Below are 23184 nucleotides of genomic sequence, written 5' to 3' on the forward strand. Positions count from 1 at the left end.
GTTTCAGGGAACTGTGCGTTAAAGGGAGCGTATATGCCTGTTATAATGTGTGTACGTGCTACCAAGGCCTCCACATGGGGTGGGGGGAAAGGGTAGACTTTACCAGGGCCCAGAGGCCCTGGGGGCCCGGCCCAGGCTGCAACCTCCATTACCATGAGGAAAAACTGTTCCATGGCTCATGAGATAGTATGTCTGGGATGAAGCATTGTGGGACGTGTGCGAGAGGGGACCCGTGTTACAAGTTTCTACTGGACCCGAAAAGATTATCCTTGGACCCTGCGTGCTACCCCCATCTACAGGTGCCTGCTGTTAAAACCAGAGTCTGGGCCCAGCCACAAACCTTCGACAAGAAACACGCCAACGCACCTGATGGTTGAAAACTTGTGCCTGTTCCCATGGCGGTCAATGAAGCTGATCAGTATCTCGAGGACAAAGAGACGCAGATCGGCATCTTCCATCAACGCCGCTGAGAGCAGCCTGTCCAGGAAAGAACTGGGCAGGGCCGTGAGCATGTTCGTGCACTGGAAGCCGGTGGAGACCTGCAGGTTGCACGAGGTGAACGGACAGCAGAGGGGATGATATTAGCCCGTGGGAAAACATCCCTTTAATAAAGCGAGGGGGCCGGGCGGAAGAGGCTCGCTCGCCTGCAGAATGCCCTAGCACCATTTTAATGCCTCGGGGCAGAGAGAGCTTCCAGCCGGCCTCAGACAGGCTCCGGGATAGGTTGGCGCAGAGACAGGCCGCCCGGGGAGTGCTAATGGGCAGTGGCCCCTATACCAGCACGCAGGTCGCAGGTGCCGCCCCAGCCTACCCAGCGGTCCCTGGCTTCAAAAAGCAAGAGAGAGGGACTGTAAATCCAACCCATGTGGCCCGGCAGGATATGGCCAGTGAGCCAGCCAGCCAGCCCTGGGCGTGGCGGGCTGGCTTTGGAACATGGGCGATCAGACACCGCGGCCATTCAAACCTTCCCGAGGACCGGCAGGTGCCCGCCCGCCCACCAGCCGGCCTGGGGGAAGGCAGGCCCTGTGCTGACACTTCGGGGCTGGCGCTCCGGAAGCAGCCACGCCTGCTCGTACCTGAAGGAGGGATTTCAGCAGCATGATCTGAGTCAGTCGATTCCGATTCTCCCTGCAAGGGACAAAGGTGAACGTTGGACTCTGTGGGGAAGAGACCGACAGGAACCCAAAGCGATCTGAGGTGGAGAAGTCTATTTCCCCTGCCAGGGCCCGTGCAGAACTGCTCCTACGGGATATCTGCCAGGGCCCTGGGCCAGTCCAGCAATAGTGGCCCCACCACTAATCAGAAAAGATCACACTGCTCAATAGCCATCATCTTCCTTACTGTCACACCCTGGGCTCCTACTCGCCCCCTGCGGGCCACCTTAGCCGTCACACCCTCCAACTCTTTGTAGACTGTAATCACGTCACCCGCTGTTATTTCCCAGTGGAGCTCTCCAGATTGTGGGCCTCATCCCGCCATCACTTCACTCTTGTTGTCCCAGTCTAACACGACCGACCCCGCTTTGCACTAGATACTTGGGTGTAAAGTATCTCTGCTCATAACTAGGCACAAACCAAGATTTTAATCGTTTCATTTTTCAAGGGAAATACGACAAATCCTGAGGTCCCTACAGGGGACCAGTCTCCACTGGGAACCGACACCAGCACAACATCTCTCAGGAGAGTGACAAATCCACACCCCTGAGGGATGTGGTTAAGCCGACCTAACCCTTCCCCGGTAGGCAGTGCCAGGTCTTCGTCACCTAGCTACCGCCTCTCGGGGAGGTGGATTGACTGGAGCGACGGGAGAACCCCGCCCGCCGCTGGCGCAAGTGGCCACACGGAAGCGCTACAGCTGGGCAGCGTTTTCAGTGTAGACACAGGCTGAGTTTTAACTCAGTCCATACTCACTGGGTCAATGAAAGTCACGGGGAGTCTGCAGGGAAATGTTATCTCCCTTCCGTCATTCACAACACTTCTCTCCGGGCTGTCTGCCTCTGAACTCTGAGGCTGCGTCGCGCTGCAGGAAGCAGCATGCCACACGGATCGATTGTGTGCTGTGATTTTACTGGGAGGAGGAGCAGCCCTCGGTGTAAAACACTAGTTCACACCCACGCACGGAGGCAGCTGCATCTTTCCCGCAGCTTCCAGTGAGATTTAAAAACGCTCTGGGGTGAAGCTAGGAGGAGCTGCGAGAAATGGCATCTGTAACTCCAGTCCACCGTCACCGTTACTGGTCACGGAGATGCCTGATTCCCACCCGCAAGGGGCTATGGCCGAAATTCTGATCTCACGGCCGGGACAGCCAGATAATGCCACTGAAATTAGGGGGCCTCTTTCTGATCTTGCACAAGTGACTCCATCAAAGCCAAGGGAGTTACACTGGCGTAAAGGAGACTGTCCATACGAACCCCTGTACACACAAGTACAAGTGCTAACATACTAGTAGTGGTACAAATCTAGCACCAGGCTCCACACCTCTTTGCCTGCTGTCTATAGTCTTTGCTGCCATTATCCTGGCCCCAAATAGCCGTTTCTTCTATTTTGCTCCACAATCTTCTTAATCTCCTATTTATTCTTCCATAGCACACATCTAAATAGCATTATTCTACTCACCAAGGATAGAAGCTTTTCACACAGACTACTCAAGAGCGGGGATGTTGTTCTCTGTGCTGTGGCATTAGCGCGGATGGGCTGGCGCCCCATTAAATAGCACAGTTATCAGTAGTGCTTTAAGATCCGACATGCCCACTTACACAGTGAAACAGAATGGGAACCCGTCTCTCCGGAAAGCTACCGAGAGATCTACAATCTGTTCTCCCTGGCTTCGACCTTCTAGCTTCCTTAAGAAGAGAGTCTTCTCGTTAAGTCCCAACACAAGTTAGGAGAATCATCAATAAAACAAGACCAGCCGGTTCCTGCGCTATCCGGGCCTGACTGACGTCTAGCAGATGCAATAACATTTGTGACCAAAAGCAAGCGGCCACTACTCTGGCCTGATCTCTGGATTCAGGTCACGTCCCAGGCTTTTATTCCCTTTCTCACGTTTACTTGGACCCGGCTCAAGTCACTGGCCAAGGCTGAATTCGTGAGCTGGCTTAGGGAGGCGTCATTTTATCTCCAGCTGTCGTCATCTGAAGTCGTAACGCCTCCCCCTCTCAACACAGATATTCCCTCCTGGAAAGGACAGACTTCTCTAGGACCTGAATCACAGACTTCTAGCACCAGGCTCTGAGGGCCAAACTCAGCCTCTTTATTTCCACAGGCGCCAGGCCCATAAATCAGAGCACAGACTTTACACTAGGAAGTGTAACCTATATGGATGCACCCCTTTGAATTCAGTGACAATCTGCGGGTTATTTCAAGCAATCGCAGTCGGGACAGAGAGTGGTCTCTGATCTCCAAGCTGATGGAGTGTCATTCCCCCTGGGTGGAGACAGGGTATGAGTGCTCATCCACCCCTGAACTTCAAGCCATAAGTGACTTGCTCAAGGCCATTCAGTAAGTCAGTGGCGGGGTGGGGAATACCAGTCAGGATTCCCAGGTCCATCTCCTGCTTGAGGGCCTGGCCCTCTGTGCACTTCCAGCCTCTAGCAGAAAAGTTAATCAAACCTACGCGGCTAATTCTGATGAAGCTACTATTCTCTTGTGGCCACATCTTCATGGAAGGATGGAGATGCAGCATTAAATTAACAGGCAGCAGGTTTAAAGCAAACAAAAGGAAGGACTTCTTCACACAACGCACAATTGACCTGTGGAACTCCTTGCCAGGGGATGTTGTGAAGGCCCAAAATGAATTAGGTAAGTCCTAGTTTGTGGAGTATAGGTCCAACAATGGCTATTAGCTAAAATGGTCAGGGACGCTACCTCATACTCTAGGTGTCTCTAGCTTCTGATTGTCAGAAGCTGGGAGTGGACGACAGGGAATGGATCACTCAGTAATTGCCTGTTCTGTTCATTCCTCTGAAGACAGGTACTGGGTTGGACGGACCATTCTGATTAAAGCACTGGTCACCCAAAGCTCTCTTGCCCTGGCTAAAAATAAAGAAACCTGCAGGGCTAACGATCTCAGTGACATACAGCAGCTACATTCCGAAGAGACAGCAAAGCGTGAGAAGGAAAAGGGGAAACCCTTTGCTCATGACACACTGGATTCACGTGCCTCTCTTAGCGCTTTGTGAAGAGGCTTTTAAAGGGGTTGGGGGGTGTGAATGCAGGCGGAGAGCACGGCAGACTGCGGTCCTCCAGTCATGGAAATGGCAGTGCAAATTCCCTGGCCGCAGCCCTACCAATGCACCAAGTCATGGGCTACCTCGGGGGTGATGTCAGTGGCCATGGCCCACTCACTCCTTGGCCTCTCCGCTCCAAAGGGGACCAGCTGCAGCAACGGCTCTGTGATTTGGACACCCAGCCAATAAGAGCTGGACTGAGCCCCACCATTCATTTTATAAAGGCCTTGGATGGACGCCCCCCTACAGCCACCGGGGGCTGGATTTGAACCTGGGACCTAGAGGGGAAAGGCATCTTCTCCTGCATGATGAATCAGGGGAGCAGCCCCAAGAATCAAAGACCGTCCTGAAAACCGGTTCTGGATACGATCTAGATTCTGGCATAGGGCGCGTCCCAGAGGAGGCAGGGGACATTCCCCAGGGATCCCTGCTGGACCAAACCCAATTCGGTATCAGCATCCAGAGTGTCACCTGCGAAAGGTTCCCCTGCCGCAGGAGGGGCGGGGGGAGAAGAGACGTAAACTTGTCCTCACCCAGCTTTCCCAGCGTCTAGCGCCTGATGCAGAGAAGGCAGCGGGACCTTGCTCATTATAAAGAGCATGACCTCGGACCGCTGATAGGTGGGGAGGGTGCTGGCAAAGGAACCTGAGAAGACAGACAGCACTAAGAGCATGCAAGACAGTCGAGCCCCACAGGCAGGCGGGAACACAGGCACAGCCCCCATTGCCACTGCGAACCCGTCTCTGCCCTCGGCGGTAGCCCCGTGCAGACGCGGGTGTGGGGGGGACAGAACTGAGCCCTGCACGCCCGCTTATCTCCCCCCGCCCCGACACGCCTAGTGAAGGGGACCCAACGAACAGCACCAAGAGAGCGTCCTCCTTCAATTCCAGCCAGAGGGAGGAGCAGGCTGGCCTCTCCTGCCCTCTCCCCCACGCACCCCGGCTTTCAAGGGCGGGGTTTATTTCACGGGAGTAGCAGAGGCTGGGTGAGTCGTCCCCGGCAGGCGATTCGCATTTGGTCCGGACAGGCGTCAAGCGGGACCCGCCAGTCACTCAAAAGGCCAAAATCAGTGGGAAGGCCCCACCTTAATCCCCTCGCCCCCAGGCAGCAGAAGTGAAGGGAACCAGGCCCGGATGCACCAAGAACGAAGCCTGCTCGGGCAGATGGTCGAGCCCTGCAGGCTACGAGCGACGCCTGCTGCTGCACCTCGGATTCACTGCTCAGACGAGGGCCCCTTGTGACCAGCAGGCCTGGATCAGAAGCATCCCCACCCCCCCGGGGCACCTGGAGGCAAAACGAGTCTATTTCAGCCGCGTAAAGGCTGCGGCACAAGCCTAGAATTGCAGAGAGGCTGGTATCTCCCGTTTAGTTCGTGCCCATTGTCTCGTCTTCCTCTTCCACCCCCTGCACCACTGCCGGGCTGGGTTGTTGGCCTAAATTCTGAATGACTTTACGCTGCTCTCAAGCAGCGCAACAGCAGAGGGAAATCGCCGCCTAGGACAGGAATAATTTCTTTGCAGGTGCCCGTGTTCAGCCTCTGGGATGCGGCTTTGTCTGGGAATTCTTGAGTGGCTCCTGCCCTCTGCTGGTACGCGGCTCGCATTGCAAGAGACGTGGCACGGTTATTCCTCGACTCCTCTGTACCTCCAAGTTAACGACAATTCACTTCCCAATAATGTGTCTGTTCTGCACCGCAGCCCCTCCCGATGGTGCACCCCTCCAATCGGCCTGTCCTACCGCTTCTGCAGTGTGGAAAAACAGGTACCTAGAGGATCGAACCATCCAAGTCACAGCCACTTGTGATCTAAACAGGATCCAAACGTCTGCCAAAGTATCAATGTCCTACGGGACGCCAATTCACCCCTCCGGGAAATTTACAAACGAGACATAAGTGAAATAAATGGCAGGGTAAAGAAGTGGGTGACAGGAACGAGAAACTCATAGGTTTGTGTTTTCCACAGAGCTGATTCGGAAAACGAAGCTCAGGATCTCCACAGGGACCTGATTTCAGCCATCCCGGCTTGTAACGATCATTCGGTTATACGGCCCAAATGTCACTCTCCCTGAGCCATTTCCCAGTGCCACTGCTGTACTTCCCCTTTGTCTATGGGGCCTGATCCCAAGCCACTGACGTCAACAGGAGTCTGGGGGCTTCGGAGCAGACTGACTAGTCAGGCTGGAATGAAATTTTCCTGATGTTCCCAAATGTTAGAAAGAATCTTACTCAATACGCGGGAACATCAGTCAATTAGATCCTGCCTTGGAACTAGAACCGCCCCTGTCGGACTGGCTCCTCCTTGACGAAATGCAGATTTTGCGCCTCTGCATGACGAGTGATTTGGATGGGTTCCTGTTTTATGGATCTGGTTTCTGCTGCGATCCGATTGTCCTGGTCCAAACCGACCAACAGCAGCAGCAAGTGACTCAAAGCCCGTATCCAAACACATCCGTATTCAGCAGAGTAGCCCCCCCCCAGCCAATGGAGGAGGCGATGTGCCCGAGGCATGTGCCCTGCGTACCTGTGGTCTTAATGACGGCCTCTTGGAACATCCTCTCTTCATGCTCCTTGATGATCTTGGTGCTGACGGCGCCACAGTCATAGCTGCCTGTAAGCTCGTAGTCGATGCTCAGCCGGAGCTGCCTCAGCAGGGTGTTAAATACTTCCAGCACAGTCGGTCCTGAGAGGGGCAGAGAGCATGGGCAGAGGCATTCATAAATCAGGAAAAGAACGCCTTGCTCTCACAGAGTGTACAGGGTCGTATCATTCACCCCATTTTAAAGATGGGGAAACCGAGGCAAAAAGAGGGTAAGGGACTTGCCCAACATCACCCAGCAGGGCCAATGGCAAAGCCAGGAACTGAACCCAGCCACCCCATGGTGTCCATTCAGCAAACCCCACTGACCAAACCATTGCTGATCCCGTCGGGACATGCGGCCCCGCTGTACGTCAGAGAGGGCCGCTCACACTAGGACGCAGCTGGCCAAGAAAAGGACATCCCAGGCTACTGGTCCCTACTCCTCAGCCCCCCAACAGAGATACACGGCCATGGTGGACAGTGCCGTCTACCAACCCAACCCTATCCCGCCCCCAAGGATCAGTCCTGAGAGCACAGTCTGGGACCTGCCGGCACGGACAGGACCCAACGGTGCTATTGATGTGTTAGCCACCTGGGCTAAAGCCCTGTTGAAACCCAGCTGGACTCACAGAGGCATTTGGCCACTGGGGTCTTCCTGGCTGGGACACCCCTGATACAGCCCACATCTGCGATCACAGGTTTGACTCCCACCGTGGGCGGTGATAGGGGAGACGGGACCCTGGCAGCTGCCACCCCTTGCCCAGCCTGATTGCATCAGATGGACCTCAATGACGGAGAACACCAACAGCTGCCAGCAATGCTCCCTATGTTGCTACCACAGAGACGGCTGGTAACAGCGACCTGGAAAACACTCGAATGTAGGCAAGGCCCCGACGGAGGGAGTGGGTGGGGTTTTCCAAGGGGCTCAGCGTTCGCCTAACTCTGCTCCCAGCAAAGGGGGAATTTTACCACTAAACTTTGCAGAGAAGAGATGTAGAGCTTTGAAAGTCCTGGCCAGCACGGCTTGGCAACATCACTACAACAGCCTGATGTCTCCAGCACAGGCAAGACAAACCCGGGTTATAACACAGTTAGGGCACTCCCTAACATCTCCATGCTCCAGAGAACTCCCCCAGACCATCACACACCTCACTGCCTTCTGCTCTGAATCCAAGGGGCTCTCTCTAACCCAAATACACAGCAACGTGGGTGTTAAAAATAAACAAAAAAACCTTAAAACCCTCCCAAGGCAAGAGACTCCCCCTGCAATCACTGCTGCCTCTCGGGAGAGGGCAACAGAACAAACACCACGTGGGATGCGCCGTCGGGGCGGGGGCTGTGTTAGATTCTCTGGTGATGTGAGATCCTATAGAAGAACAGCTGAGAATAAACAGACTAGAATACTAGAGAGACAGCTTTTATTGGCCCAACTTCTGCTGGCGACAGAGACAAGCCTTCAAGCAACACGGCGCTCATCTACAGGTCACTGTCTCTCTAATATCCTGGCACCAACACAGCTACAACTACACTGCCTGCAGACAAGAACATGGCTGTTTTGTAGTGGAGATGGGCCTTAAAATGCACTTGTTTGCACAGGTGTCCAGTCTTCGAGGCACAGAACATGCTGGGACTCGGGAGACGTGGGTTCTGTTCCCAGCTCTGTCACCTTCCTGCTGCGCCATCTTGGGGAAATCACGTCACTGCTCCGTGCACCAGTTTCCTCTCCTCTCCCACCCTTTCTCTTGCCTATTTCAAGGGTCAGCTCTTTGGGGCTGTGGCTGTCTCTCACTGTGTCTGGGAAGCGCCCAGCACAGAGAGATTCTGGTGCACGACTGCAATGCAAATAATCACGACCCTGCTTCTCCAAGGGTTCGTGTGTTTCTGATGTACCCATGGCCAGAATACACCGGACCACGTTCTTTTAAGGAATATAAATACAACCGTCAAGAAAGAAAGACGCAGAAAAGATGGGGGGGAGGGGAAGTCAGAAAAGGCATGCAAAAGCAAAGCATGGTAGAATCCTGATTATGTGAACTCCCTCTCTAATCCTCCACCTGCCCACTCATCTCCCTGTTTTACTGACCCGATCTCATTAGCTGCTTTTGGCAAATGGGGAAACTGAGGCACAGACCGGTAAGAAACCTACCCAAGGTCACACAATGGGACAGTGCCAGAGTCAGGAATGAAACCTAGGAGTTCAACTCCCAGTCCCCTGCAATAGACACTAGACAATGCTTCCTGTCCTGAGGTGCCTGACATCCTAGCTCAGAGCTGGGAAATCTACAGGCCCCAGGAGTCTGGGATTTAAGAGAGTCCGATAAAGGGACAGCGCTCGTTGACCTGTGGTTGTGTTCTGCTGGGTGTCAGGATTGCCAGGACCGTAGGGTTTACACGGGGTGCGGCGCACAGGACTCCTGAGTCCATGCCCCGTCAATGCTAGGTATTAGGTAAGAATCACCTCGGGATTCTGCAATTGGAGCACTCAAAGCAGGAATGCAGAGCACAGGGGAATACACAGACGGCTGCCCTGTCCCAACGCCAGCAGCTCTCCTGTAAAGCCCATAATCCCAGTCTGCATGTTCTCAGCTCACCCCGGCAAACCAGCCAGTCCACAAATGCATGAAGCCAGCTGGTCTCAGACGACATTAGGGGCGCCTTCCTCATCCCACCCAGCTCGAGGGAGTGCAGCTGCTGCCTGGGGTGGGTAAAAGCCTCGACGGGGAGTCCGCCTCTCCAAACACACCCCCTGCCACGCTCAGAGCATTGCAGCCTCTTTCCAACCTGGAGTCGGAACAAACTTATTCAAACCATTCTTCCCCTTGGCTGCTTCCTGCCCTCTGACCTACCACCTCCTGGGCACTGGTGTCCCTGATGCCAGCGAGCCAGGCTGAAACATTCACTGATGACACACCACTGCAGGCACCAACAACCAACAGCCTGCTGTCTAAGTGTCTGTCTGCCTCTCATTTCCTTCCCGGTGACTGAGGTATTAACCCCAGCTGGCATTTCAGGAGCATGCAACGTGCTGGGTAATTGCTGTCTGTAATGCCCCTTCTCGTCTAATGGGTCTCAAAAGGACACTGACAAAAACATTTACAGTCACTACAGTACAGCGGACGGGGCTGGGCAAAGGCTTTCACCACAGCTCCCGGAGCTGACATTTCCGGCTCCTGAGAACCAAGCTTCCACAGTACGTCTCAGATCAATTACTGCTGCGGGCACCAGCCTGCAGGGAATCTCTCCAGACTGGCAAGGGCAGGGATCTCGACCCTGGAAAGGCAGAAGCAGGCTCTGCCACTGGAGGGAAGGAGAAAGACAGCAACGTGCGGCAAGCTCTGGAGTGACCCCAGCAGGTGACCCAGAAGCAGCGCTGACCCAGTTTGACCCGTCCAGTTGCCCTTGACCAGAAGACAAGTCAATCGAGACCAAATCAAATGGGGAAATGTTAAAGATCCCCTCAAAAAATTGTTCCACTTGCTTCCCCACCAGACACCAAGTCTCTCATGCTTCTTTTCAGCTCCCACTGAAAAAAGGAGTGGGGGGGGGGGATAAAAATGACTGACTAGGTCTCGGTCCCGTCCGCTCGCATGGGGACAACCTACAGCCATGATCTGAGGCTCACTAGATCGGGCCCCTTGCTTACCCACTGATCCGGAGGCTGCTATGACAGCTGCCTCTGACAGGACCTCCACGATTCCAGCCCGCACCGTGGCTGCGCTCTTGCTGTTGGCATCCAGGTGTCCCAGGAGCTGTTGGATCACTAAGTGGGAATGCTGAGGCTGGAAAGAAAGCAGAGAGTGAGCAGTGCTGACCCATGGCAAGGGATGCTGAATGCAATCTGGGAGTCCGCTCTGTTGCCTAGAGCCAAGCGACCTCAGCTGTTTGACCCCATGGCAGCTCGTTTCCCAGCTTGCCATCCTGGGGCGCTCTCTGGATTCGGATAGAACTGGCCCCCGAAGAAGACCCACGCCTGAAAGCCACGTGTGCATGTGACACATTGCACCCCATGTGCACCCTAATGGTGTGACTGTGTGTCATTCATGTTCACCCTTATAGTGTAGTTGTGTATTGTTTAATGCAAAGTACGTCATGAAGGATGTTTTTGGAATGCTCATGGAGTACTTGAACATTATTGTTATAATAATATGTCTGTTGCAATGTCATGTGTATGGTTATGAGGCTTCGCTATGTAATATTCCCAAATGTGTGTCTCATGGCTTGAGACAGATCTAGGCAAAACTCTACAGAGTGAGGGTAGTTCACACCTCGCTAAGGCATGCATAAAACAAACCAACTCTTCCAGGAACAATGGACTAGCCTAAGCACAGATAAGGGAATACTCATTGATTCAAGTGGAGGAAGCCATGCAAGGACATTGTTTGTCACCTGACCCTGAACGAGGGGGGAGCGAGGCTCCAGCGGAAGGAGAGGGAACATGTTGAAAAGGGGAGACATTTTGCTGTTCTCTCTCTCTTCCACTCCATCTATAAACAACATCAAGCAACTGAAGCATTGATCATGTGGGGAGGGCCTGGTTGGAGGCAGACCAGCCAGCCTGTGGTGAGAATCATCTAAGACTGTAAGGTTGCTGAAAGCGTTAAGCTTAGTTTAAACAGCGAGCGCCCTGTGGCACCTTAAAGACTAACAAATTTATTTGGGCATAAGCTTTCGTGGGCAGAAACCCACTTTGTCTTATGAAGACATGCATTCGATGAAGTGGGTTTCTGCCCACGAAAGTTTATGCCCAAACAAATTTGTAAGTCTTTAAGGTGCCACAGAACTCTCGCTGTTTTGCTAAAAACAGACTAACACGGCTACCCCTCTGAAGCTTAGTTTAGAATACCATTTTCCTTTTATTTACTTTTGATCAAATCTGACCTGCTTTCCTCTGATTTATAATCACTTAATTTTTTCTGGACTTAATAAATGTGTTTGTTTTATCTACAGCAGTGCATGTGGTCTAAGGTATGTTAGAGACTCCATTTGAATTAACAAGGCAAGGGCATATCAATTTCTTTGATAAAGTGACAAACCAATTAGCTTGCAGTGGGCAGCACTGAACATTGTAAGACGGCAGTTCCTAGGGTTGCATCTGGGACTGGGGCTGGGGTCATACCATTGCATAATCCCATGAGCGCCTGGCTAGTGGCGCTCACTCACTGAGTTAGGAGCAGCTCGCTTGCTGTAGGCTGTGCGTGGGCTGACCCAGGAGTGGGGAGTCACACAGCAGAGCAAGTGCAGGACAGGCTCCAAGAGTGAGGGATTGGGGTGACACAACACTACACCAGTCCAGATTGCAGAGGGGTACATCACAGTGCTTTCACAACTCCTGCCGGAGTCGATGAGAGTTTCACACACAGGGAGTGCAAGACTGGGCCCCTAAGTGACTTGTTTCGGCAATCCAAAGATGCCAGGGCAACTGGCTCATGACACCCAGGCAAGGGCAGAATCCAGCCTGCTCTACCTTAGCAGTGTTACCTCTGCAAGGGCAACATCCAGGAAGTCAGCGGAACTAAGTGGCAGATCCAGGGAGTGGGATCACTTCTGCACAGACCCTTTTCTGACTGTAGAGTGGTTGCCATTAAAAATGGACACATACAGCACTGAACTCTTGGCCCATGTTTGTGGAATCTTCCATACGAGGCCAAATTCTGTGCCAGCGTACAGCCCGTGTAACGCCACTGATGGCAGAAGGAAGGGGAGCCAGAGAAGACTTCGGACCCCAAAGTAGCCAATCCCACAAGCCCTGAGATAAATTTAACGCCTGTGAGTAATAAATGCATCACTCCTAGCAGCACCTATCTACCTCTGCTTTAAGAATTCAGCTGAGAATTTCATGTACACGTTAGCATGGCTGCAGACATGACAGGTCGCCTGAGAGGATAGAACCAGGGACCTTCAGTGCCAAAAGCTCAGGCCTCTGCCACTCGGTCTCGAGGGGAGCATCTTAGCAAAGGGAAAGGAAGAGCCAGGGTCCAGCCAGTGGAGGGAGACATGCTCCCACAGACCGCACCAGTATATTTACGGATAGAGGCATGGGGGAATATCCTGTGTGGGGCACAATCCTTCACTGACCCAGAGATTCACTTGATGCCTTAACCAAGCCTGCCAACAGAGGGGAACAAGGGGACAATTGCCCAGGGGTCTGGGGGATTTAAAAGGGCCTGGGGTTCCCGGTCGACACCATCAATATTTCTCCCAGGCATGCACCAGGTGGTATCCTTGCCCCAGGCCAGGCCCAGGTGATTTAAAAGGGCCCCAGGTCGCTGCTGCAGGTAATGCCCTGCGGACAGTACCCATGACTGTGGTAGTCGGGGGCCCCAGGCCAACCCGGACAATTTAAAAGGGCCTGGGCCTCTTCCACCCACAGCCCCGCCCACACTCTACCTCCGCTCCATCCCAAGCCCCGCCTGGCCCCGCCACTCACCGTGTCGCTCCTTCCCGCCCCCCACGACGCAGCAAGCAGACTGAGCGGGTGAGGGGCGGGGCCTGGGGCAGAGCAGGGGTGGACTGTGGGCGGGGCCATGTGCAGAAGAGGCGGGATGGGACTGGGGCCGGAAAATGCTGTCCGTGGTCCTGACCTCCGCATTGGTCCTTTACAATACGTGCTAACTCCTTATGCTGAACTAGCTGTTCGGCCGTGTATTTAGCTGTGATACTCGGGGATCTCTCCCAGACTGGAAGAAGAGCTCTGTGCAGCTCAAAAGCACCAACAGCACTTGGTCCAATAAACGATGAATCCTGGGTGTTTGTGAAAGAAGAATGTATTGATTGTGTGTCCTTCAAAAGGGCCCTGTTGAGTGACTCTCAGCCAGCGTTTAGATTTTGTACAAAACACGTTTTATAAAACCTAACCTAAATATTGTGCGGGTGTCGTGCAGTTCACAAGATAAAAAATGCAATGAAAACAGGTGACTTTTTTTTTTAATGTCAGCATTCCCCAAGCACAGTAGGGGCTGAGCTGACAGGAGAGAGCCATAAATCAGAATTAGCTAGAAACAAAAATGACACTGACATCTTAGGTACCTATATTGCCCCATCACTGTAATATCTAATGGATTTATCCTGACAACACTGCTCTGAGGCAAAGCAGGGCTGTGATCTCCATTGTACAGATGGGGAACTAAGGCACAGGGAGGCTAAGTGACTTGACCAAGGTCCCACAGGCAACCAGTGGCAGAGATGGAATTGAACCCTAGTCTCCACAGATGGTGCCCTAACCACCAGGCCATCCTTCCTCTCAGTTACCCAAGCTGAGAAAAGTGGAAAAAGGATAAATAACCAACACGATGGGTGAGAAGCAAATGAGCTAAGTGACGAAAAAGGAGGGAAGGGACATGACAATCCAGACAGAACTATATTTTTACTGGGATTCAAAAAAAGAAATCATGGAAACATTTCTAATGACTTTAGGATTTCTAGAACCCTGTTTCCTAACAAAACCTAAATCTCAGGTCTAACTCAATCCAACAGCATCACTTTACTGGGGCTGGCTTCAGAGCAAAAGGGGAAAGAAAAAACCCAGAGTCATAGAATTGTAGAAATGCAGGGCTGGAAGGGACCTCAAGAAGTCATCAAATCCAGCCCTGTGTGCTGTGACAGGGATCAAATAAACCCAGACCATCCCTGACAGGTGTTTGGCCAACCTATTTTGAAAAACTTCCAGCGATGCGGATTCCACAACCTCCCTCGGGAGCCTACTCCACATCTTAGCTACCCGTAGAGTTAGACCATTTCCCCCTAATATCTAACCTAAATCTCCTTTGCTGCCGATAACGCTGTCAGCCCTTCCCATCTCTGAAGACAGTTAACAACTACTCTTTGAGGACGGTCTTTCAACCAGTTGTGGACCCATCTTACAGCAACTTCCCCTAGAACACGTTTCCCTCGTTTACTTATGAAAATGGCCTGTGGGACTGTGTAAAAAGCCGCACTAAAATCAAGATACATCACATCTACAGCTTCCCCCCCATCCACTACGCTGGTGACCCTGTCAAAGAAGGAAAGTCGGTTGGTTTGCCATGATTTGTTCCTGACAAATCCATGCTGGCTATTCCTTATTACCCTATTCTTCTCCAGGTGCTGACAAATGGATTGTTTAACAAGTTGTTCCAGTATCTTCCCAGTATCCTACACATGAGGGCCAAATTCTCCCCTTACTTATCCCCATGCAGCATCCTGCTAAGCCACTGGGGACTGCAGGAGAGTGACCCAGGGCAGAATTTGATCTGTGTTGTTTTTTCCTGTTTGCACAGTGTGTGGTCAGCTTCGGGCGGCTCCTTTCTCTTTCTGCTGAGACAGGCAGTGCGTGCACCGATGTGAAGGCAGCAAGCTGGAAACGTGTAGCTCCCAAGGGCTCCCTGGGAAAGGTTTTACACCGTATTGCTGTTCCACCGAATTCGACGGGACCTTGCTTTCCACTGACAAACCGGGAAAGAATCGAGCCCAAGGATGCGATAGACTGTATTCCGGCTCCCACCCACGCACGATGTCCTCTAGAGTGGCGTTTCATCGGCTTGCAGAAGGGGGTTGTTAGCCTGGGTGTCCTGGCCCATTTCCTAGTCAGGTAATTGCCCCTGATAGAGCAATTGTGGGTAGGACCCCCTAACCTAAAGCCTTACTTCTTGTTATATCTGCAGAGCCCAGGGTGTCCAAGACAGAAGGATCTCGGGGCCAAATTCTGGCCAGCTGTCGGGTGGGTGCACAAGGAAGAGCTCTGTAAGCTGACTCCAAGGTGTTGGCCAGAATCCCAGCAGGAAGCATGCTTCCTGCTAGCAACGCCATGTGCGCCAGCTCTCTGACGAGGGCCAGGTCCAATCCGGCTTGCACAGCTGGGACCACTGCACTAACGGCAGCATGAGCGACCCAGGTGTTCTGGCTGCATCAGCCTGAATTCCTCACGGGAGCGCCAACCTTCTTAATCCTTCTCCGGCGTGCAGGGCAGAATCCCGACACGCAGCCCAGCAGAGGGGCTATTCTTATTTACTGCCCCGTGCCAGGAGCGTGTATAACGAACAAGGGAGGGGAACAGCGAGGAAAAGACAACAGGACACGGGTTCACTGTGCTCCCAAATCCTGCAGTCCTGACTCCAGCAAATTCCCACTGACTGAATAACAGGTCTAGGATCAGTCACCAGTGCCACAGGTAAATCATGGAAGTAGCATGACCTAGCGGTTAGAACACAGGACTGGGAATCAGGAGTTCTGGCTACCAATCCTCACTGCATGGCCTTGAGCAAGTCACTTACCCTCTGTGCCTCAGTTTCCCCATCTGTAACGTGGCAGTAACAAGACTCCGCATCTTTGTAAGGGCAAGGGGTCCACATTTATATGTTGGTTTAGCTTGCAAAGAACAATTGGATCGTAAACCTCTGTGCTGATGCATACAGATTAGTTCCAGGGAATTACCCACACTGTTTTACAGAAAGTGCAATGAACCCATCCATCCTTGCCCGAGCTCTGCACACACTGGTTACTCAGGCTTTCAGAGCGACAGCAGGGATAGAACCCAGATCCTTCCCCTCCAAAAGCACAGGCCTTCACCCCAGCCTCCTTTAACAGTCAGCCGCATAGGGCCACTGACACACAGTTGCGCAGTTCGGACTCCTTCTAGCAGAGAGTATTGGGGCATGCATGCACGCACACACTTCATTACAGCACTGAAATGACACAAAATGCCATCTCTCCAGCGGCCCACCTGAATGGAGTACATGATGATCTTAAAGCAGCGAATAGCAAATGTCTTTGGCTCCCAGAGCGAGTGGTTGTCTAGATGGCTTCAGGGAAAGGAAAAAAAAAAAGAGAGAGAAGAGTGAATTTAGCAATTACAGAGGCTTGCAGACTTGCTGGTTCGACAAGCAAAGGCATTCCTTCCCTTGGCTCTCAGAGAACGGCAAACACTGGGGGAGGCAGGTGACACAGACGCAGTCAGAGCGGGGAGCAAAAGGTGGAAGAGCAAAGATCAGGAAAGGAGGAGCCGACGTAGAATTGCAAACTGCCAACTAGGGAGCAAGCCCGGTAAAGAGCTAATTTGTCGGCCATTCTCCCAGGCCCCCTCCCCATTGCTCGCTTTCAGGGGGTAGTCAACAGCCTATATTCACTGACATTGCTCCTGTACGACACAGGGCTAGGAGCCAGGAACTCCCAGGTCTCAACGCCAGCTCTGCCATTCAATCCCTCTGTAACCATGGGCAGGTCAGTTAGCTTTTCTGTGCCTTGGTTTCCCTCCTCACTAAATCAGGGCTGATAGTAGTTACCTGCCCACCAGAGGAGGTAGTTGTTGGGAGGATGATATTCCCCAACACATATACGGCGCTTGGAAAAGCGCGAGGCCCTAGGTACGGTAACAAATCCACAGCGCCCAGGACACCACAGCTGTCCTTCTGCTCCGTGCTGTGGCCACTAACTGAACAGCAGCAGCAGAGGTGGAACTTGGATCGTCCTGATCCTGAAGCACGGGGCCCCACAGCCACTTGAGCTAAAGGAGAATCTCCACTACCCAGGAGCAGTCTAAGGTTTATGACACACAGCTGAGTAGCTCCGATTCCATTAAATACCAAGAGACGCTAACTAATTCATGGCAACATTATTGTTCCTCATTATAAATAGTGTAAAAGCTCCCGCTCTGGGACGAAAGGTGATCAGGAAGAGAGAACGCAGCTAGCCAGGGCATCCAGCACGGGACAGCTGCAGACAGGGCGGGGCAGAGTGGAGGGACAATCAGCTGATCAAGTGACTTACATGAGAACAGGTCTGATGGCGTTCTTAATGCTGCCGTAAGCGGCTCGCCCCAGTAACTCCCGCAGACACCTTTCTGCCAGTTCAGCCGGACTCTCTTTCTCTTTTTCCGTTGCTTGCAGGGGAGATGGAGAACGGCTGAGAGACAGAGAGAGAGAGAGAGATCAGGCCTCACCCGTATAACCACTCAGCGCAGCAGCGATCTAGGAAACGGAGAACACACCATTCGTCTCCCGTCGCTCCAGGCGGAGCCCTCGTTTTCTTTGCACTGCCGCACTCCAGCGCTTCCACCCCTCCGTGACCAAGGACGCCGGCGTCCGCAATATAAAAGCCGCACTTTGGAACGGGCAGTCTGTGCCGCCCTCCCTAAATTCCAGCTGCATTAGTGACGCCTCTTTCCAAGTAGGCCGCGGCACAGAAGCCTTGGCGCGGATTATAACTGCCGGGCTCTGCTCTGCTCTGCTGCATTTCAGTGCTCCAAGAAAGGATCCCCCGCCCCCGTGCAATGACCCTGCCGAACAACCTGGGCTCCTTTGATACTAAAGCTGATCTGCAACAGAAGGGATCGGACCTCAGCCGCGCACACCGCTCCCACCCACACAGATCCTCATGGTTACCCGCACGGCGCAGGAGCTCAGCCGTACCGTGGAATGGAGGCACGCGCAAAGGCGGCCAGCGGGGAATTACTCCTTTTGCAACAAATTAGGGATCCAAGCAAAAGCGTGAATTGGTTGGAGGTTGAAGAGGTGCCTAGTTTATTCCCGCACTTGAGCTGGGCTGTAATAGGCCAGGAGGGGGAGCTCTGACTCTCCCCTTCCCCACCACAATGAGGTGCTTATGCTTTATACACTCAGCCCCAAACCTTAGCCTGGGGAGTAAATAACAAACTGGGAATACTGGAATCTAAGATCCACGCTCCTGCTGTACCCAAACAGCGATGGCTGCCACAGACACCCGGTCTAGGGTGACCAGATAGCAAGTGAGAAAAACTGGGACAGGGGGTGGGGGGTGATAAGTGCCTATATAAGAAAAATCCCCGAATATCAGGACTGTCCCTATAAAATTGGGACATCTGGTCACCCTAACCCAGTCCCATCAGACCCTGAGCCGGCCACAGAGTCCAGGAGGTGGGATGGCACAGTGGTTAGTGCGAGACGAAGGTGTGGGACCCGGCTTTCAAATCCCTGCTCCGCCGCCGCCGCCTCCCTGCACAACGCTGGCAAGTCGCTTAGTCTCTGTGACGCGGGGATCACAGCACAGCCCGACCCCATGGGGCGTGGTGAGGATAAATACAATACAGATTGCGCGCTGCTCGGCCATCCCAGTGACAGGGGCCATGCAGAGGCCGCTCCTGACCGCCAGGCTAGCTCGCTGCCATTTATTGTACCTGGGAAATGAAGCCCCCGCCCAACCCTGAGGCTGCTCCAATTGGTTCAGAGCCCAGCAGCCATCACTCAGTCACAAAAGCTCACTGCGATCGCGGTCCCCCCCCCACGCTCCTCCAGGACTCGGCTGGGAGGGTGAAGCCCTGTACAGGGTGGGCCCGGATTGCCTGAGAAACCCTCTCCTTCCAAACCACCACCTGCAACAGCCACCTGCCAGTAGCGGATGGACAGACGGGGCCCACGAGGGTGAGTGGGGTCAGAGCCCATGACAGCAGAGCTCAGATCAGATTTGAGGAGAGACCTCACAGCCTTGGGAACGAGCTGAAAACGCACACCAGCCTGCCTCGGTTTCCCTGCAAAAACAGCCAGCGCCCTGGGGTGGGGCAGGGGCGGAGAAGGAAGGTTAGAAGAATCATTTTTGAGAAACACGTCGGGCAGTCGGGTGCCGTGGTGGTGAGTGCAGCGCAGACCCCTGCGTAGACAGACAGCTAGTGAGTCAGGGACGAGGAGGCAGCAAAGCGCACAGCTCACTGGAAAGACGGACCTTGCAGGAAAGATGGACCTTTGGGCTGGAGCATGTCTCCGTAGGAGACTGGCCACGTGCTGCAGGGAACAGCCGCGGGGACGATAAAAACTGAACACACGCACCTGGGGAGCCAAGGCTGGGACCCCTATCCAAACACACGCAGGGCGACCAACTCGTCCTGCAAATTGCAGGACAGTCCCGCAATTAGATCCTTTGTCCTGTGTCCCGCAACGACCACACAATGTCTCGTAAAATACGGAGTGGGCGGGGGCTGCCCGGCCAGGCTGCTCCGCTCTGGGTTTGAGGAGCTTGCGGGGGGCTCGGGGTTGGCTGGCGGGTGAGCACGGGGGGGCATGGAGAGGGCAGGGCCAGGTAAGATGGGGCCTTGGGCAGAAGGGGCAGGGGCCGGGCGTGGGGCACGGTTGATTACCTAGCTAGGAAGCTGGCTACAGAATGTAGAATGTCGTTAAATGTGTGGTTCTCACGGTCTACCGCTTCCCAAAACGGGCTATTTTGCTACAGGGTGAAATTAGTTCTCTTGGGTGCATCAAAGGGATTGATTTCTTTTCATTTCACCGTGTCCTGCCATGTCCCGCAAATGAGATCCTGCTGTGCTGAAACTGGACTCATGTCACTTGGTCGCCCTAAACACACAAACCGCAGCCACTTCAGCTAACCCCATGGCCGAGAGCACCGGGGGTACGTCTCCATTGCACGCTAACCCCGGGTCTGTGGGCCGCGGGGTTTACAATTGCTGGATCCAGGTGTCTCGTCCGTATCGCACTGGGCCCACCACCTAGCTCGGGTCTGCGGTTTGAGCTGCGGCCACACTGCAAAATGAGAGGGCTTGTTACTGTCACCGCAGGACTCGGGCAGCGACCGGCACCCCTCGCGGGTCCTAGGGTCCGGGTCCTCAGTGCGTGCTGACCCGAGTCGGACGGATTTGTGTGTTGTCAGAAGGCAGGCGTGGGCTCTAACCTGAACCGGACACGGGGCTTCGTGCACATGAGAGGCATAGTCTAGGAGGTTCTTTTATTCTTTCTAGGAGCCAACCACTCGAGGACAGTGCGATAGACCCAGAGCCAAAAGACTGCAGTGTTTTAAACAACAAAAGTGCCCATCTGCCTAGGAAACATGGGGCTTTGTGCACTCCTTTGAAAATCAAGCCCCAGAGCCAGAATCTGCTCTCCTCACTTATGCAAAGAGCACAAATGATTTTTAAGCCTGAACGCTTGATTGCTGAGAAAAATGGAGCTGGCCTCTTTCCTAACCTTTAAAACAACCAGGCAGAAATCATGCATGTTTCTTTCCCCTTCTCGCCAGTCTTTGAAAGCTTCCAGAGATGAGCGTAGCTATCGTCTGAGTAATTTCCCTTAAAAATACCTGTCTGCTTGTGAAAACTCAGCAGGCTGGGGAGGACATGGCATAAGACGGGGAAGGGAAAGAGAGGGGTGTTACTTCATCTCCTGTCACAGCTGGCAGGCTGATTACAGGGCAGTTACTCCGCTCTGAAGTTGCAGTCGGGGAGGAGAAGCAGCGGAGAATCTTATCTGGTGGATGCAGAGGTCTGCGCCTGTCCCTTGACAGCTCTGCAAAGCAAGCGGAGCCAACAGGCAAACGCTGAGAGGAAAAGACAGACTGTGTGGCAAAGGCCCTGGGTTAGGATGCAGGAGATGGGGTTCCTGACTCCGCCTCAAGCTTCCCTGCACCGTTCACTTCATCTCTCTGTGCCGCCGGTCCCCATCTGCAAGGTGGGGATAACAACCCTGCCTTTGTCTCTAGACGGAAAGCTGTGCTGGGAAGGGACTCCTTCCTTCCAGGCATCTCTTCAGCAACTAGCACTACAGGGCCTCGAAGCACTACCAAAAAAACGAAGACCTTCCCCAGCGAGCAATTTCTGTCCTGCAGAGAGAAACCACCACAGACAAAAGCTCATGTTGAGTTTTAAGGAAACTTCCCAAGACCCCAAACGGTTACGCCCATTAAACATTGTGAGCTTGAGCGAATACAAACAAAACGGAGAGCTAGTAGCAGGCTTCAATGCAGAGGACAGGGAACCAGCCCATGGCAGAACCCTGAGAACAATCTGCAGGACTTGAGAAAGGCACTGAGTGATTCACTGATCCGGGGACAAAATTCGGTTTGGTTTCAACAGAAACTTTTTCAGTTTGTTCAATCAAAAGTTGAACAAAAAAAAAACAAAACAAAAAAACAAACATTTTTTCCCCCCGTTTTTTGTTTCGTTTCATTTTCAAGGTGGGGGGTAACGCTTTTTCAGGGTTTCTGGCTCCCTTTCAAAACAAAACCATTCTTTCAAAATGAAAAATGAAAATATTTTTAGTTTCTAAAATGGTCGAAAAAAAGTTTTGCTTTTTTAAAAATACATTTTTCTTTTCTTTTTGCAGCGGAAACAATTCACCAGATTCGATCCAAATCTGCAAACAGTTTCGGAGCCCTGAAAAATGGATGTTTCACTGAATTTACCATTTGTCAAAACAAAACAAAAAAAAAACCACCCAGCTCTACTGCAGCGGAAACAAAATGTCTGGCTTTTTTATTTTTTATTTATTTGTTTATATTTTCGCCTCTTTCTGGTGCATGCAGAAAGCCTGAACGGGGGCTTGCGGACGTGAGGTTATGACTTTGCTCTTTTAGCCATCCCTTTTTTGTGACGATAGCTGGAAATATGGGCCTCAGTGTAGCTGCATTGACATCACTGGACCGACACCGATTTACGCCGGGTGAGGAGCTGTTTCAGTGTGTACACTGCAAACGAAAACAGACAGCCTGCCAAGTGCTCATTTCTCACCCAGCAAGGAGAGAGGGCACTCCAGGAATTGAATGAGTTTATTCTCGCACTCTGGACTCTAGCACTGGGAAATTCTAACGCAATCAGCAGTTCTACGCCCGCTACCAGGAAAGGAAAAGCAAACTCCCACCTTTCAGCCTCCTCCGCGTGCTGTAAATTGAAGAGCAGCGAAGGCACAATTTTGTCCATGTGCTGCGGGTCCCAGATGTTCGCTTGGAGTTCATCGTTAACCGTCTTCCTCACCACCCCCTGCAGGCCTTTTATGCCGGACATCCGGATCCTAAAGGAAAGGGTTAAAAAAAACCAATGTCACACAAATGAAACAATGCTACCCATTTTTTAGACCGTCTTAACCCCATGACTCCCAACATCTGGGGATCACCCATCCTTCAGGTGGGACGCTGACTATATCGTGTGAGAAATTGTCTCTTTAAAGGAGCAGTGAACTTGACAATATTTTGTGAGTGTGACAGCGAGCGGGGCTGGGAGCTGCAGAAAGATGTTCGGCGGGGGAGGACTCCGGACTGGCAGGGTAGTTGAGTTCCCCTGAAAAGAGCAATTGGGCAGTAAAGGCACTTAAGGCACCCAGGGCCGCAAGGCAGGTGTTGACTGAACCCCTCCCCGGCCTGAGTGAACCCCGGAACGACAGCCAGCCATGCCATGGAGTGCTTTGCAGGGGAGGGACAGGTGGTGATTTTAAGTGCTAGTTGTTTTTAAATGCACTGCCTCCAGATCACCATAAACAACATTAATCTGTCTGTGTTGGTCTTAATTAAACCTCCCGAGGAAACGTCTTCCCAGCAGCACAGGAAAGCGAGTTGCTCATGAACACTCATGTCTGAAGAGATGCAATTTTCCGTATTTAACTATTATGATCAAGCACACGGTCACATTAGTGGATGTTAGTGCGGCTCTAACGAGTC

The 23184-nt window shown here is 52.8% G+C and overlaps 1 protein-coding gene across 5 annotated transcripts in view; it reads right to left on the minus strand.

Annotated features, from left to right (window-relative positions):
• The window catches only part of EFR3B (EFR3 homolog B), a 133710-nt gene that overhangs the window by 15878 nt on the left and 94648 nt on the right, over positions 1-23184 (minus strand). For all 5 annotated transcript variants that reach the window (XM_067531318.1, XM_067531316.1, XM_067531315.1 and 2 more), the window contains exons 6-13: positions 22392-22541; positions 17545-17679; positions 16502-16580; positions 10448-10583; positions 6748-6906; positions 4762-4873; positions 1077-1128; positions 367-539 (exon numbers count right to left, since the gene is read on the minus strand). In XM_067531318.1, coding sequence (XP_067387419.1) covers positions 367-539; positions 1077-1128; positions 4762-4873; positions 6748-6906; positions 10448-10583; positions 16502-16580; positions 17545-17679; positions 22392-22541 — 996 coding nt within the window. The remainder of the gene's footprint in view (positions 1-366; positions 540-1076; positions 1129-4761; positions 4874-6747; positions 6907-10447; positions 10584-16501; positions 16581-17544; positions 17680-22391; positions 22542-23184) is intronic.

This window comes from Emydura macquarii, unplaced genomic scaffold (genome assembly GCF_026122565.2).
Source record: "Emydura macquarii macquarii isolate MOO-44397 ecotype Brisbane River unplaced genomic scaffold, CSIRO-AGI_Emac_v2 contig_3134, whole genome shotgun sequence".
Lineage (NCBI taxonomy): Eukaryota > Metazoa > Chordata > Testudines > Chelidae > Emydura > Emydura macquarii.